This window comes from Drosophila navojoa, chromosome 3, assembly GCF_054131105.1.
Source record: "Drosophila navojoa isolate 15081-1374.11 chromosome 3, UAZ_NAV_1.0, whole genome shotgun sequence".
NCBI lineage: Eukaryota > Metazoa > Arthropoda > Insecta > Diptera > Drosophilidae > Drosophila > Drosophila navojoa.
The window spans coordinates 1-18,661 of record NC_142891.1 but is presented as its reverse complement, the minus strand read 5'-3'; the positions used below and the strand labels follow the sequence as shown (position 1 = coordinate 18,661).

The 18,661-nt window shown below is 27.4% G+C and overlaps 1 protein-coding gene and 1 long non-coding RNA gene across 5 annotated transcripts in view; both read left to right on the top strand.

Moving 5' to 3' along the window:
• Positions 1-18,557, top strand: part of LOC149091585 (uncharacterized) — a 94,161-nt gene extending 75,604 nt beyond the window's left edge. Inside the window, exon 2 of the long non-coding RNA XR_016196499.1 lies at positions 18,505-18,557. This is a non-coding gene — a long non-coding RNA (uncharacterized LOC149091585). The remainder of the gene's footprint in view (positions 1-18,504) is intronic.
• l(2)gl (LLGL domain-containing protein l(2)gl) lies at positions 139-7,192 on the top strand. Of its 4 annotated transcripts, none has more exons than XM_018099067.3 (9): positions 139-512; positions 1,414-1,535; positions 3,111-3,889; positions 3,973-5,158; positions 5,213-5,318; positions 5,372-6,014; positions 6,078-6,538; positions 6,878-6,986; positions 7,051-7,192. In XM_018099067.3, exons 2-9 carry the CDS (start codon positions 1,452-1,454, stop codon positions 7,181-7,183), a joined length of 3,501 nt encoding a protein of 1,166 aa, XP_017954556.1. In that variant the 5' UTR covers positions 139-512; positions 1,414-1,451; the 3' UTR covers positions 7,184-7,192. The 4 variants fall into 4 exon arrangements, 3 of the variants coding, with proteins under 3 accessions (XP_017954556.1, XP_089114618.1, XP_017954555.1); XM_089258492.1 differs by having other exon boundaries at positions 139-572; XM_018099066.2 differs by lacking the exon at positions 139-512 and adding an exon at positions 1,123-1,246.
• Positions 18,558-18,661: the final 104 nt, after the last annotated feature.

Genomic DNA, 18,661 nt, shown 5'->3' with positions numbered 1-18,661 from the left:
TATATGTAAAAAAAAATATTCAATAATTACATTACATTATTAACATACTCAAACCCTACACCCTGTTTACATGTTAAAAAACATTGGCACCTTGGAGTCCGATAGTCTATTATCTGGTTCTCCAGCCCTAATTGCAATCGATTGGCCTTTTTTCGATGTCGATACAGTTAAAAGAAAACTCGGTATGAACGCGTCGTGTAATTTTTTCAAAGAGCCGGAATAAAAAAAAACCGTACTCACCTCGTTAAACTAGTGCTTAATAGACCAATATAAGTAAATACAATTCGTGGGTTAAATTCTTTAACTGAGCAATTGCAAATATTTTTTGAGTCAGTTCGCAAGCGCACAGCCTCAAAGGGAAGGAATATATGAAAACAGGAACTCCTGGGCTGTCACCGCGCAACTGCAATTGTATTAGTAATACCGACGATAACACAGGCGCAATATAGAGTAAAACAAAACATACATTCCTGTACATTTCAGTATTTATGCAAACATTGTGATTTAAAAAAGTACGTTTACATATTTGTGCATTTCTATATCTATGACTCAGCCGAGGTGAACGCTGATGTGTATGTATATATGCATAGGCCTTTCTCACACAAGCGCACTCTGATAATTTTTGTGAATATTCTGTGTTTTCTATTTTAATTAAAACATCCAACATATATTCATCTATTTTAACTAATTTTTTTAATTCCTTTTCTTTTGCCTTTGTTTCATATCTTTAGTATATTCGCAATACATATATATATATATTTCTTTTCGCAACGAATGCTAATAAATATTCGGGCGTCGCCTAACAAATGGCAACAAAAACAACGAGTGTTGTGTATTTAAATGCCTGATGGCTTACTGTCACGCACGCATACTATACAAAATGACCAGTAGTAATCTAATGCCTGTGGATTCATATGTATCTGTGAATATGTATATGTTACTCAAAGAAGTCTTCATTCGTTCATTGTGCTGAATAGTAGGTTCATTAACATATTTTTATTGAATCATTGTTTAAGTCATTCACTTACAGTGGTATAAGTATGTTTATAACCTATCTTATTTTATATATATTATTTACATAAAATATATAGGTTCTATTTTTTATAAGCTTCATAGAATATTTAATATTTTATCTACTAATGATTATGTTAATTGTATGCATTAAAACATACAAGTAATTTTTTTACTCCTACATAAAATATCCGTGCTCATTTTATACCTGAGTACAACTTGTTTAACAAGTTAGGTAAGTCGAGGTCATATTACAATCTGTGGTAACATTTTCTTTTGCCACTTGAAATGTACGTTTTCCAATCATATTTGTCCCATGCTGTCGGTGTTGTTTAAGCAAATTTGTGTATGAATAATAATTACTGATTAGATAAATTTATATATTATATGTATCTTTTACAGACTTGTAAATTGACGAACATAAGTCCAAAAATAAGATTATGTTGAAGTTTATACGTGGAAAGGGTCAACAGCCAACAGCTGAACGACAACGACTGCAGAAGGAGCTCTTTGCATATCGTAAGGTATGTATTTACATACACTTTTCCCAGGTAGCTCCAAGACTACATATTGTTAAATGTGTATTTAAAAAAAAAATTAAAATGCTAAATACAAATTAACTAGAATCACAATAAGCAAAATGAGTATTTAAACGAAAATTTTACATATTGATAATTAGTAGTTTACCTTAAATACCTTAAAATTTTTGCATCTAACACTTGACATCAATTGCCACAGACGCTTAATATAAAAGTGGATAAAGTGAATATTACCTTCATATTGGTACGATAAAAATAATTAAAAAATTGGTGATAACGAACTGTACATAATCTATATACGAAAATGTCGATGCACGTGCCATTCAATGTCGACACTATCATCCATCTAGTCAAACTTGGTTACGACGTTTAATTCAGTGACATCACCCAGATAGCGTCACCTTGTATGTAACTGTTTTGTTGCAGTATTTTAAGCACCAAGAACATATATAACGTATACATTTGTACATAAAAGTGTATCGATACATATTTATACTTTTTAGTTGAAGGAATAATGCTTATGCTTAGGGAAGGAATAATGCTTAATGTAAATACCTTCATTGTCTGCTACCAATTTTCAATTTCCAGATGTGTGTATATAAATAATATATTGTCATCAACCCAAAATAAAAATGTTATGTTTTTAACGTAAGCTGGCAAAAAGTACATACCAGGCAACGCAAACGCTACATTAGAGATAAGATAAAGTTGGTTGTTTTATGTACAGCCCGAGGAAATGGGTCGCTGAGAGAATTATATAGTACTCTACATAAATGGGGAAATATATTGGGTGTATCTTGTGGGTACTGATAGGCGCAGTATTTCTAGCTGATAAGATTTCAAAATACAGTCACTACGATTGTGTAAAATGCTGCACCTGTAATGAGGACAAAGAGAATGAATTTTCTTTATACTGTGTCAAAATAAAAAAGGGTTAATAAAAGTTATAAACTTTATTCACTGCTAAATACTGTAATTAACGTTATTCTCTGTATTAACGTAAGTGCTGGTATAATGGTTGAAAAATTAAGTCTAGTATTTTTTATCGAAATAGTGCAAAGCTAATTAATTAATAAGCCGCTTTTATCCAATTTGCACAGCTTTTTCATTTTGTATATATGCATAGAAAGAATTCAGGGTGCACGAAACATAGTGCAGGAGGGTTAATATTATTACTTATTATGAAATTAAATATTTAATTTTTTGTGGTCAGGTTTATTTTTCTTGTCTGATTGTAAGTAATATTCTTATCCATCCGAGTGACTAAGAATATTAACTGACCTAGATTATAAAGAACGATCGCTCTGATGCCAACTACTACTTTCCAAGGCCCACAAAATGTGATCGTAAACTTTTTATTTTAACAATGTAAATCAATGAAATGATAAATTGACAAATAATTTCAAATTTTTAAATTATTTAAATACATTTCTATTCACGCCTTCTCCTGCAGTCAATTAACTTGATCTAAAAGTTAACAAAAGGTTTTTAATTTTATTATGCTGTAAATTTCTGCTTTAACTTTTTTCTTTATTTATTTATTTCTTTTTTAAATTACAGACCGCTCAACATGGTTTTCCACATAAACCCTCGGCTTTGGCGTACGATCCGGTTTCAAAGCTTATGGCTATTGGAACACAGACTGGAGCTCTCAAAGTTTTCGGTCGACCAGGTGTAGAACTATATGCACAACATACCGTGGTCAATAACTCAGCGTCTGAGCTAAACGTTCAACTACTTGAGTGGGTTTATGGCACTGGGCGTGTTCTCTCGTTAACTGCAGCAAATCAACTTATACTGTGGGAGCCCGTGGGAACGACGCTAGTACCAATTAAAACTCTTCCCTTCGACGGAAAATTGAAAAAAGTATCTTCATTATGCTGCTCACTTAACAAAGATCTTGTGTGGATCGGAACCGAAGGAGGCAACATATATCAGTTCGACTTAAAATCTTTTACTATACGTGAACCCGTCATTTATCATGATGTGGTGTTAGAACAAGTACCATCAACTTACAAACTCAATCCAGGTGCTATAGAATCAATACGCCAACTGCCAAACGCACTTAACAAACTACTTATTGCCTACAATCGCGGACTTTGTGTATTATGGGACTTGGACCAGTCGGCTGTTGAACGCGCTTACATTGCGCCTGGTCATGGCCAAAGTGTCGGATTGTTTATCAACTCGACTGGTACGGAATTCAACTGGTACCATGCAGATGGTTCTTATGCCAGTTGGGTCATAGCCAGCGGAGAACCACCTAAAAATGTAAACTATGTTCCTTATGGTCCAGACCCATGCAAGAGCATTAATAGGCTTTATAAAGGCAAGAGAGGGTAGGTTGATGAGTTTTTTATTATTCTTTTATATGACTTATTTTAGTCAACTTATTAAACAATTATTTTTCTACGCAATATAGAGCTAATGATGTAATCATATTTTCTGGAGGCATGCCACGCTCAGCTTATGGTGATCACAACTGCGTTTCAGTACACGGCAGCGACGGAAAAAAGGTCTGCCTTGATTTCACGTCCAAAGTAATTGATTTCTTCGTAACATACAAGGAAGACAGTGACGACGTACAAGTGCTTGTTGTATTGCTTGAGGAAGAGTTGTGCGCATATGATCTCACTGATGCTAAAGTTCCAGCAGTCAAAGCGCCTTATCTACACTCGGTGCATGCTTCAGCAGTGACTTGTAATTATCTAGCCTCTCAAGTCTGTCAGGCTGTATATAAACGCATTCTACTCGCTGGAGATGAACAAGACATTGACTACAGCAGCATTGACTGGCCCGTAACAGGTGGAGTACTACCAGATGGACTCGTAGACTCTCCTGACGAATTAATGCAAGAATACGAGATACTTTTAACTGGTCACGAAGACGGCTCCGTTAAGTTCTGGGATTGTTCTGGAGTGCTTCTTAAACCGATATATAATTTTAGGACCGCAAATATTTTTGGTCATGAAAATCACGACGATGCAGCTGTAATTGAAGGCAATGAACAGATTGATGAAGGAGAACCTCCATTTCGAAAATCGGGTCTGTTTGATCCATATTCGGACGATCCTCGCTTGGCAGTAAAAAAAATTGCATTGTGCCCCAAAACAGGTCAATTGATAGTAGGGGGTACAGCAGGACAAATTGTTATAGCTGATTTTAACAGTGATAGCGCAGAGCGTGGTGTGTTAAAGTTCAGCTCTATGAACTTGGTTAGTGATCGTGATGGTTTTGTATGGAAAGGCCACGATCAGTTGAACGTCCGTCCCAATTTATTAGCTGAAGATGCTGAGCCAATAAGTGAAAATGGCGTGACCATAAGCGGCGTGTTGCAAGTACTTCCACCAGCAAGCATTACAAGTCTAGCGTTAGAAGCTAACTGGGGATTGGTATCCGGAGGCACTGCGCATGGCTTGGTGTTATTTGATTTCAAAAACTTTGTCCCGGTATTTCACCGTTGCACATTAAATCCAAACGATCTAACTGGAGCCGGCGAACAGCTTTCGCGTCGTAAGTCGTTTAAGAAATCACTTCGCGAATCGTTTCGTAAATTGCGTAAAGGAAGATCAACTCGCAATAATCCCACCAATCATGTGCCAACTACAGTAAGTAGCTACTATTACATTGTTATAAAGAGATAAAGAACAACCTTATTATAGCTGGAAGCGCGTCCTGTTGAAAGACAAATTGAAGCTCGCTGCGCTGACGACGGGATGGGGTCTATGGTGCGTTGCCTACTCTTCGCTAAAACCTATATAACGAATGGTATGTATGATAGAAATTTCGGATATCAGGAATCATCAATTTTTTGCTTTCAGTTAATATAACGTCTCCCACTTTGTGGTCTGCCACAAACGCCAGCACTGTTTCGGTATTCCTTTTACATTTACCACCAGCACAAACTGCAGCCACCTCTGGACCACCTGCTAGTGGCAATGCAGCACCACAGACGCCGCGTCGAATTTCTGCTCAGCTAGCCAAGGAAATTCAGTTAAAGCATAGAGCACCGGTCATAGGCATTTCTATATTTGACCAAATGGGATCCCCTGTTGACCAGTTTAATTATGGGGAGAATGGTACCCCACCCCATCGTGTTCTTATTGCTTCCGAGGAGCAGTTTAAGGTTTTTTCGTTACCTCAGTTGAAGCCTATTAACAAATACAAGTTGACAGCTAACGAAGGAGCCCGTATACGCCGCATACACTTTGGATCATTTAGCTGTCGTGTTTCCCATGAACTTTTGCAAAGCATAAATGGCACCAGTCCAACCAAATCTGCGAGATCTCACGATGGTGGGGATGGAGTAGCAAATACAAGTCTAGGCTCAGCCGCGTGCGATAATGAGATTTATCATGAAATGGCATTGATGTGTTTAACCAACATGGGCGATATCATGGTATTATCAGTGCCAGAATTAAAGCGCCAATTAAATGCAGCTGCTGTAAGACGTGAGGACATCAAGTTAGTTAAAAATCCATCATACTTACATATCGATTTTATTAATTTACTAAATTTTGTTTACAGTGGTATTTCGTCGCTATGTTTTACAAATAGCGGCGAGGCATTGTATATGATGTCTTCTTCAGAGTTGCAACGAATAGCTTTATCTACTTTCCGAGTTGTACAACCCACAGGCGTAGTAAAGGTCGAACCCATCGAGAACGATGACAACGAATCTACTATTCAAACTAACGAAGATGATAATAGCGATAAAGACATTGATTCAAACGATGATAATGTTGAAAACAATGCCCATACAAACATACCTGAACCACCAATTGCTAAACAACGTGCTAAGGCGCTTGAGCTGAGCTTAGAAAATAACAGTCTTCCGCTTACTAACGGTTTGAATATCAGCAATTCACCTAATCGCGCCAATGATACAATCACCAGTTCTATCGGTGACATTACTGTCGACTCTGTACGGGATCATTTGAATACTACTACAACAACGCTTTGTTCCACAACTACTGAAGAAACTGTCGGTAAGTAAAGCATTCATCCAATTAGGCTGTACATGAACTACACAAACTATTCCACTGTCTTGGTGTTCCATGTTGTGAGTGACTCATTTACCGTGTTCATCCTTATCTAATATAAATCTGTTTGTTACCGCAAACTTACAATACAACTTACTTATTTACCTCTGTTTTTAGGTTAATGGCAGTAAAAATCGCACACATAGTAGACAATAAATTAGCAATATTAGTTTTAAAAGCAGAAGAAAATTACCCGTTTTTGCATGACTATGTAAAAAAATTTATTATGTTTTCAATAATTTTGTCCAAGTATTTTATTAATAATATTTCAAAATAATTTGATAGGTCGTCTGTCAGTGCTTAGCACGCAAACAAACCAGACCACAACAAATGTCAATATGAAGGATATGCCCAATATAAATATACCAAATTTACTAGATTTGGCTTCAAAAGGGTACGTCGCAAACGTTGAATTATGTTCCAATATCTTACTGTTTTTATTATTATTTTTTTTTTAGCAATACCACAGAAACAAGCACTAGTTCTGTCGTCATAAAATCTGTTATAACAAGCATATCACATGAAAAGACCAACGGGGAAAATGAAACTTTGAAGACTAAAACTACAACACACGAGGAAAGCGAATTTTAGACAAAATCAGTTTTAAGCACTTTAATATGTGCATACATTATATTCAATAAATTATAATATAAAATTCATGAGCTTAATCTTTTATGTTAGTGCATAAGTCACTGCTAGACTTTAACGATTTTACTTGACAGCCTGTATTTAAAAAATGTAAACAAAAATTATATTTCTTTTTCTACAATTTAAAGTTTAAATATATATACCATATTATATAAGTTAATAAGCAGATCAAACCCTAATATGTGTACACCCATTCATCTATTTTTTTACTAATATTTGACAAGTTTCACGACAACTAAAATGTTTATTAAATTTACTAAGTTACAATATCATACTACTATTAACAAATATTTTCATATTTATATACTGACGGAGAGTACAATTAAAAGCACCTTTGCCTTATGTAATGAAATGTATCATTACAGGTTTTATAAAGTATTAAAGAAGAAAAGTATACATAAAAAATACTTTTGTACAATTGACCAATATCTTATTCAAAATTTTATGTATCAATATTTTAAACGTGTTACAAAATATACATCAGATTTTATAAATTAAATGTTTCATTTTATATTATACTACTCATTCAGTAGTCCTCTGTTAACAATACCGTAATATATTTATGACTGATTATTGGATTTTTTGTTCACAGATTTAAAGAGCCACATACTTGTTTTTGGAAATCAGTACTACCTTGGGGTTATGCCGTAAACTGCCTATTAAATTAAATTGTATGTCCCCATTCTTAACTGCTGACCAAGAACTGTAAAGTACTATAAGTTTTAAATGTTGATTCGTGTTTATTCTATCGAATTTCGAAATTTTGTATAGTCCACACCGCACCCCCAAATCTATTCTTTTCTTTCAAATTTTCAAAAAGCTTATTTCAAATGCGAGAGACTTGTTTATATAAAAAAAAAAGTTATTAAACAATTAAGGTTCCATAGTAAGCCCACAATGCACCTTATACTTGTTTGGTGTATATGTTTTTTACCTGTTGCTAATGCTACCATCGCGTCCGGTTATGATTTATTTTGTGCACGGGCAATTCTAAGGGCAACTGGCTCGTATTGCTGATGCAGCTAGTTGACAAACTGTCACGCACAGTACTGCTTAAGGTCAGCTTACTATTGGCTGTTGGGGTGAGAGTCGGCATTATTTGCTGATTTTTAGTCAGCTGTTGTTGCTGATGAGGCTGTTAAGGCGTCGGCAGTATTGTTTATATGATCAAATGATTGGCAACTTTAGCATTGTCACCATCATCAATTTCTGTTATTTATATAATAATTTGCGCCATCTGTTGACGAAAGACCAGCAACAACAGCAGTACTGGGCTTAGCAACTGCACTTGCACTGTTTTTAACAGCAGCAGCAGCTGTGGTGGCCTTACGCTCAGCTTTAACAGCAGCCACTCTCTTCAAAGTGGTTGGCAGGCCATCATCGAATGCCGAGACATAAACCATTAGCTTGCTTTTCGCAAATAATGCCAGAAGTTTTTGATTGGCTGATGTGCCAAGACAGCCATTTTACGGCATATTTTTACTGTCTTAGGAGGCATGAAGGTGAAGGCGAGATAGACTTAATAAGCTAATGACCACTAAATAAATAATTCAATATCTTATTGATGTCACCTGTAATGTCTAATTTTGGCCGACAATATCTTCAGCTATGACCACTAAATAAATAATTCAATATCTTATTGATGTCACCTGTAATGTCTAATTTTGGCCGACAATATCTTCAGCTATGATAGCTGAAGTCCTGATCTTCAATAAAGCTGCACGAAAGTGCATTGTACATGTCGACACGCACCCTTGCACACATTCACTCCAAGTTCCGTGTATATACATTTTACTCAATTTAAATGTAAATTTTATGTATGTCGGAGATAAATTACAAGAGTACATAGATAGATGTGTTGCTAAACTACGCGCCAATACTCATAAGGTTCTGTTGAGTGACTAGTGTTGCTAAATTACGCGCCAATACTCATAAGGTTCTGTTGAGTGACTAGTGTTGCTCTATGTGCGATCAAATCGATATAATGAAATCGATATCAGAAAATGATGATAAAGTTCGATGCACATCTTTAGTGGTGTAATGACGGGCAATTTGCAAGGCAAGCCCAATTTTTCTTCGGAAGTTTAAATAGCTCGCCGATATTATTTATTATTTGAAGTTATTCAGTTACACGTCTTTTTCAGTAATTTATCACCATTCAGTAACAAACACACTCTTGCGTTACATTTAGTCTGTTTTGTTATGTTTTCAGCTTGTATGTGAAAAAAGAACATGCATTAGTGATTTATTATTTATTTATTCAAAATCTTATTGATGTCACCTGTACTGTCTAATTTTGGCCGACAATATCTTCAGCTATGATAGCTGAAGTCCTGATCTTCAATAAAGCTGCACGAAAGTGCATTGTACATGTTGACACGCACCCTTGCACACATTCACTCCAAGTTCCGTGTATATACATATTACTCAATTTAAATGTAAATTTTATGTATGTCGGAGATAAATTACAAAAGTACTCAATTTGAATACATATATATGTCTGAGATGTGTTGCTAAACTACGCGCCAATACTCATAAGGTTCTGTTGAGTGACTAGTGTTGCTAAATTACGCGCCAATACTCATAAAGTTCTGTTGAGTGACTAGTGTTGCTCTATGTGCGATCAAATCGATATAATGATATAATGTTAAATTACGCGCCAATACTCATAAGGTTCTGTTGAGTGACTAGTGTTGCTAAATTACGCGCCAATACTCATAAGGTTCTGTTGAGTGACTAGTGTTGCTCTATGTGCGATCAAATCGATATAATGTTAAATTACGCGCCAATACTCATAAGGTTCTGTTGAGTGACTAGTGTTGCTCCATGTGCGATCAAATCGATATGATATAATGCAACACTAAGATGTTGTGACGTCAGAAAATGCTGATAAAGTTCGATGCACATCTTTAGTGGTGTAATGACGGGCAATCTGCAAGACAAGCCAAATTTTTCTTCGGAAGTTTAAATAGCTCGCCGATATGATTTATTATTTGAAGTCATTCACGTCTTTTTCAGTAATTTATCACCATTCAGTAACAAACACACTCTTGCGTTACATATAGTTTGTTTTGTTATGTTTTCAGCTTGTATGTGAAAAGAGAACATGCATTAATGATTTATTATTTTATTCTCACTTGTAATTGTCAAATCTTGCTTAAAATGGAAAATGTAATAGGCATTTTCTTCAGCCTATCCGATTGCCCACATTGTTGACATTGTCATTATTGATTTCATTGACATCATCGATGTCGTCATCATCGATTTCTGCCATTTTTTACTGAAATTGGCGCCATCTATTGACGAAAGACCAACAGGAACAGCTGCTATGCCAATAACAGATATCTTACAAAACATTTTTACTGCGATAGCAGACAATGGAGGTGGAGGAAAGATATATAATGACCACTTACTAAATAATTTAACATATTAACGTCAGCTATAATCTCTGAATAAGGTATACAGTTGGCCGACAAAAATTAAACAGATAACAGAATTTAAAAGAAAAGAAATGAAGAGAAGCAACAGCTGCTATGCCAATGAGTCAATTTACAAAATATTTTTACTGCCTTAGCAGACAATGGGGGTGGAGGCGAGATAGATAATGACCACTTAATAAATGATTTTAAATATTAATAACGTGAACTATAGTGTCTGGATCATATATAAATTTGTCATTATTATCAATTTCTGCCATTTTTATTGAAGTGGCGCCATCTGTTAACAAAAGACCAACAGGAACAGCCGCTATGTCAATATCAGCTATTTTACAAAATATTAGTACTGCCTTAGCAGACAATGGAGGTGGAGGCGAGATAGATAATGACCACTTAATAAATGATTTTAAATATTAATAACGTGAACTATAGTGTCTGAATCATATATAAATTTGTCATTATTAATTTCATTGACATCATCGATGTCGTCATCATCAATTTCTGCCATTTTTATTGAAGTGGCGCCATCTGTTGACAAAAGACCAACAGGAACAGCCGCTATGTCAATATCAGCTATTTTACAAAATATTTGTACTTGCCTTAGCAGACAATGGAGGTGGAGGCGAGATATGAGATAATAAACCACTTAATAAAGTAATTTAAATATTTAGAAACGTCAGCGACAGTGTTTGAAAAAGACATAAGTTTGTCAAAAATCAAAAATCCAACCAATTAACATGAAAGTAAATTAAATATGAATGATTTGATATAAAAAGAGAAAATAAAAGAGAGGAAAAGAAGATGGATAAGAAGACAAAGGAAAAAAACACTTGCAAACTAAAGCAGACCAATAAATAAAAAAAAATTTTAGGAACAGACGCACGTTATCAATAAATAAATGAAAATAAACTAAATAAATAAAGAAAGAAAGGAAAAATTAATAAATAAGTAAATAAAAGAAAAAAAAGAATATATATATAAAATAATAATAAAATAAATAGACCGACTGCAAAAAAAAGAAATAAATAAATAAAACAAAAAAATAATAATGCAAAAAAAAATTAGAAAAAATCTAATAAAAATAAAACAACAATTATAAATAAATAAATGAAAATAAACTAAATAAATAAAGAAAGAAAGGAAAAATTAATAAATAAGTAAATAAAGAAAAAAAAAAAAGAATATATATAATAAAAAATAATAATAAAATAAATAGAACAGACTGCAAAAAAAGAAATAAAAATAAAAGAAAAAAAAATAATAATGCAAAAAAAAAAGAAAAAACTTAGAATAAAAATAAACAAAAATTATAATAAATAAATGAAAATAAACTAAATAAATAAAGAAAGAAAGGAAAAATTAATAAATAAGTAAATAAAAGAAAAAAAAAGAATATATATATAAAATAATAATAAAATAAATAGACCGACTTGCAAAAAAAAGAAATAAATAAAAGAAAAAAAATAATAATGCAAAAAAAAAAGAAAAACTTAATAAAAATAAACAAAAATTATAAATAAATAAATGAAAATAAACTAAATAAATAAAGAAAGAAAGGAAAAATTAATAAATAAGTAATAAAAGAAAAAAAGAATATATATATAAAATAATAATAAAATAAATAGACCGACTGCAAAAAAAAGAAATAAATAAAAGAAAAAAAATAATAATGCAAAAAAAAAAGAAAAACTTAATAAAAATAAACAAAAATTATAAATAAATAAATGAAAATAAACTAAATAAATAAAGAAAGAAAGGAAAAATTAATAAATAAGTAAATAAAAGAAAAAAAAGAATATATATATAAAATAATAATAAAATAAATAGACCGACTGCAAAAAAAAAGAAATAAATAAAAGAAAAAAAATAATAATGCAAAAAAAAAAGAAAAACTTAATAAAAATAAACAAAAATTATAAATAAATAAATGAAAATAAACTAAATAAATAAAGAAAGAAAGGAAAAATTAATAAATAAGTAAATAAAAGAAAAAAAAGAATATATATATAAAATAATAATAAAATAAATAGACCGACTGCAAAAAAAAGAAATAAATAAAAGAAAAAAAATAATAATGCAAAAAAAAAAGAAAAAACTTAATAAAAATAAACAAAAATTATAAATAAATAAATGAAAATAAACTAAATAAATAAAGAAAGAAAGGAAAAATTAATAAATAAGTAAATAAAAGAAAAAAAAGAATATATATATAAAATAATAATAAAATAAATAGACCGACTGCAAAAAAAAAGAAATAAATAAAAGAAAAAAAATAATAATGCAAAAAAAAAAGAAAAACTTAATAAAAATAAACAAAAATTATAAATAAATAAATGAAAATAAACTAAATAAATAAAGAAAGAAAGGAAAAATTAATAAATAAGTAAATAAAAGAAAAAAAAAGAATATATATATAAAATAATAATAAAATAAATAGACCGACTGCAAAAAAAAGAAATAAATAAAAGAAAAAAAATAATAATGCAAAAAAAAAAAGAAAAACTTAATAAAAATAAACAAAAATTATAAATAAATAAATGAAAATAAACTAAATAAATAAAGAAAGAAAGGAAAAATTAATAAATAAGTAAATAAAAGAAAAAAAAGAATATATATATAAAATAATAATAAAATAAATAGACCGACTGCAAAAAAAAGAAATAAATAAAAGAAAAAAAATAATAATGCAAAAAAAAAAGAAAAACTTAATAAAAATAAACAAAAATTATAAATAAATAAATGAAAATAAACTAAATAAATAAAGAAAGAAAGGAAAAATTAATAAATAAGTAAATAAAAGAAAAAAAAGATATATATATAAAATAATAATAAAATAAATAGACCGACTGCAAAAAAAAAGAAATAAATAAAAGAAAAAAAATAATAATGCAAAAAAAAAAGAAAAACTTAATAAAAATAAACAAAAATTATAAATAAATAAATGAAAATAAACTAAATAAATAAAGAAAGAAAGGAAAAATTAATAAATAAGTAAATAAAAGAAAAAAAAGAATATATATATAAAATAATAATAAAATAAATAGACCGACTGCAAAAAAAAGAAATAAATAAAAGAAAAAAAATAATAATGCAAAAAAAAAAAGAAAAACTTAATAAAAATAAACAAAAATTATAAATAAATAAATGAAAATAAACTAAATAAATAAAGAAAGAAAGGAAAAATTAATAAATAAGTAAATAAAAGAAAAAAAAGAATATATATATAAAATAATAATAAAATAAATAGACCGACTGCAAAAAAAAGAAATAAATAAAAGAAAAAAAATAATAATGCAAAAAAAAAAGAAAAACTTAATAAAAATAAACAAAAATTATAAATAAATAAATGAAAATAAACTAAATAAATAAAGAAAGAAAGGAAAAATTAATAAATAAGTAAATAAAAGAAAAAAAAGAATATATATATAAAATAATAATAAAATAAATAGACCGACTGCAAAAAAAAAGAAATAAATAAAAGAAAAAAAAATAATAATGCAAAAAAAAAAGAAAAACTTAATAAAAATAAACAAAATTATAAATAAATAAATGAAAATAAACTAAATAAATAAAGAAAGAAAGGAAAAATTAATAAATAAGTAAATAAAAGAAAAAAAAAGAATATATATATAAAATAATAATAAAATAAATAGACCGACTGCAAAAAAAAGAAATAAATAAAAGAAAAAAAATAATAATGCAAAAAAAAAAGAAAAACTTAATAAAAATAAACAAAAATTATAAATAAATAAATGAAAATAAACTAAATAAATAAAGAAAGAAAGGAAAAATTAATAAATAAGTAAATAAAAGAAAAAAAAAGAATATATATATAAAATAATAATAAAATAAATAGACCGACTGCAAAAAAAAGAAATAAATAAAAGAAAAAAAATAATAATGCAAAAAAAAAGAAAAACTTAATAAAAATAAACAAAAATTATAAATAAATAAATGAAAATAAACTAAATAAATAAAGAAAGAAAGGAAAAATTAATAAATAAGTAAATAAAAGAAAAAAAAGAATATATATATAAAATAATAATAAAATAAATAGACCGACTGCAAAAAAAAGAAATAAATAAAAGAAAAAAAATAATAATGCAAAAAAAAAAGAAAAACTTAATAAAAATAAACAAAAATTATAAATAAATAAATGAAAATAAACTAAATAAATAAAGAAAGAAAGGAAAAATTAATAAATAAGTAAATAAAAGAAAAAAAAGAATATATATATAAAATAATAATAAAATAAATAGACCGACTGCAAAAAAAAAGAAATAAATAAAAGAAAAAAAATAATAATGCAAAAAAAAAGAAAAACTTAATAAAAATAAACAAAAATTATAAATAAATAAATGAAAATAAACTAAATAAATAAAGAAAGAAAGGAAAAATTAATAAATAAGTAAATAAAAGAAAAAAAAGAATATATATATAAAATAATAATAAAATAAATAGACCGACTGCAAAAAAAAAGAAATAAATAAAAGAAAAAAAATAATAATGCAAAAAAAAAAGAAAAACTTAATAAAAATAAACAAAAATTATAAATAAATAAATGAAAATAAACTAAATAAATAAAGAAAGAAAGGAAAAATTAATAAATAAGTAAATAAAAGAAAAAAAAGAATATATATATAAAATAATAATAAAATAAATAGACCGACTGCAAAAAAAAGAAATAAATAAAAGAAAAAAAATAATAATGCAAAAAAAAAGAAAAACTTAATAAAAATAAACAAAAATTATAAATAAATAAATGAAAATAAACTAAATAAATAAAGAAAGAAAGGAAAAATTAATAAATAAGTAAATAAAAGAAAAAAAAGAATATATATATAAAATAATAATAAAATAAATAGACCGACTGCAAAAAAAAGAAATAAATAAAAGAAAAAAAATAATAATGCAAAAAAAAAAAGAAAAACTTAATAAAAATAAACAAAAATTATAAATAAATAAATGAAAATAAACTAAATAAATAAAGAAAGAAAGGAAAAATTAATAAATAAGTAAATAAAAGAAAAAAAAGAATATATATATAAAATAATAATAAAATAAATAGACCGACTGCAAAAAAAAGAAATAAATAAAAGAAAAAAAATAATAATGCAAAAAAAAAAGAAAAACTTAATAAAAATAAACAAAAATTATAAATAAATAAATGAAAATAAACTAAATAAATAAAGAAAGAAAGGAAAAATTAATAAATAAGTAAATAAAAGAAAAAAAAGAATATATATATAAAATAATAATAAAATAAATAGACCGACTGCAAAAAAAAGAAATAAATAAAAGAAAAAAAATAATAATGCAAAAAAAAAAGAAAAACTTAATAAAAATAAACAAAAATTATAAATAAATAAATGAAAATAAACTAAATAAATAAAGAAAGAAAGGAAAAATTAATAAATAAGTAAATAAAAGAAAAAAAAGAATATATATATAAAATAATAATAAATAAATAGACCGACTGCAAAAAAAAAGAAATAAATAAAAGAAAAAAAAATAATAATGCAAAAAAAAAAGAAAAACTTAATAAAAATAAACAAAAATTATAAATAAATAAATGAAAATAAACTAAATAAATAAAGAAAGAAAGGAAAAATTAATAAATAAGTAAATAAAAGAAAAAAAAGAATATATATATAAAATAATAATAAAATAAATAGACCGACTGCAAAAAAAAAGAAATAAATAAAAGAAAAAAAATAATAATGCAAAAAAAAAAGAAAAACTTAATAAAAATAAACAAAAATTATAAATAAATAAATGAAAATAAACTAAATAAATAAAGAAAGAAAGGAAAAATTAATAAATAAGTAAATAAAAGAAAAAAAAGAATATATATATAAAATAATAATAAAATAAATAGACCGACTGCAAAAAAAAGAAATAAATAAAAGAAAAAAAATAATAATGCAAAAAAAAAAGAAAAACTTAATAAAAATAAACAAAATTATAAATAAATAAATGAAAATAAACTAAATAAATAAAGAAAGAAAGGAAAAAATTAATAAATAAGTAAATAAAAGAAAAAAAGAATATATATATAAAATAATAATAAAATAAATAGACCGACTGCAAAAAAAAGAAATAAATAAAAGAAAAAAAATAATAATGCAAAAAAAAAAGAAAAACTTAATAAAAATAAACAAAAATTATAAATAAATAAATGAAAATAAACTAAATAAATAAAGAAAGAAAGGAAAAATTAATAAATAAGTAAATAAAAGAAAAAAAGAATATATATATAAAATAATAATAAAATAAATAGACCGACTGCAAAAAAAAGAAATAAATAAAAGAAAAAAAATAATAATGCAAAAAAAAAAGAAAAACTTAATAAAAATAAACAAAAATTATAAATAAATAAATGAAATTATTTTCTGTTAGTATGTTGGTAGAACACACATTAATGATCTCAAATTCCCTTTCCCATCATTCATATTAGCTGTCAAGCAGCTAGATGAAGAGGAGAAGAGAATATAGAGATGTTCTTTATTCATACAATACTTTGACAATAGTATTTTCTTAGAATTAAAGTGGCGCCTAAAAGTATACTTTAAAAAATATACATATGGACAATATTTTACGAAACTATAATATGATTAGTTTAAATGGCCACTGATGCATCAAACAATAATAGAGCAGCGTAGTGTTACAATATAAGAATAAAAGAGCAATTTAAAGATGACAATAAAGTGCTTAGATGGCTGATTATAGACTAAGTTAGTTAGATAATCATATGTTTTACAATAGTATGAAGTAGCATTAATTAACGTAATTTAAACATTTCATTTATAAGCATCTGCAAGATGCAGTGAGAAATTAGCTCAGAGAGGCCAATTTGGGTTATAGAGAAAGTCAAGACGAAGTCTGGTCATTTTCTCCATTGTGAGTGTAAGCTAAGAATAGCTATGATTGCAGAAAGTTAATAAAGATTAATAAAATAATTATTTTCCTTACTTGTTTACATTTGAGTTGCAATGACTAAAAGAATATGCACAGTTGTACTATACAATGTTTGTGCAGCAATAGGTTGTTACATAGTTATCAGTGAGTTATCAAAAGTACTTGCATACATGGCAAGTCAGAGACTATGAACAATAAGAATTTTCAATTTGCTAGAATTAATGATATTAGGTTCTAAAGTAATGTTATTAATTAATTATATATAGTAGTTTTAATTATGATTAAGTTTAGTTTTATATATACACTGTATATGCGTAGCAATAGTTGTGCAATATATCGCATATGCATACATATATTTTCATTTAGTTGTTGCTATAGTATAGTTGCTTTAAATTAATTAAATATAGTTTAATATTCATAGGATTTAATAATTGTATAAGAAATAGCTGCATTACTGCTGCAATACATTTGCAGAAAGTTAATAAAGATTAATAAAAATAATTATTTTCCTTACTTGTTTACATTTGAGTTGCAATGACTAAAAGAATATGCACAGCTGTTACTATACAATGTTTATGCAGCAATAGGTTGTTACATAGTTATCAGTGAGTTATCAAGAGTACTTGCGTACATGGCATGTCAGAGACTATGAACAATAAGAATTTTCAATTTGCTAGAATTAATGATATTAGGCTCTAAAGTAATGTTATTAATTAATTATATATAGTAGTTTTAATTATGATTAAGTTTAGTTTATATATATACACTGTATATGCGTAGCAATAATTGTGCAATATATCGCATATGCATACATATATTTTCATTTAGTTGCTGCTATAGTATAGTTGCTTTGAATTAATTAAATATAGTTTAATATTCATAGGATTTAATAATTTGTATAAGAAATAGCTTTTTTTTTTTTTTTTTTTTTTTTTTTTTTTTTTTTTTTTTTTTTAATTATTTTAGCAATTTTGATTTCAAAATATCAGTTCAGAACATTGCAAGTGCAATTGTGCATGTGATGATGCATCCCCTTTTCTTTTTTTTTTTTTGTTTTTTCTTTTTT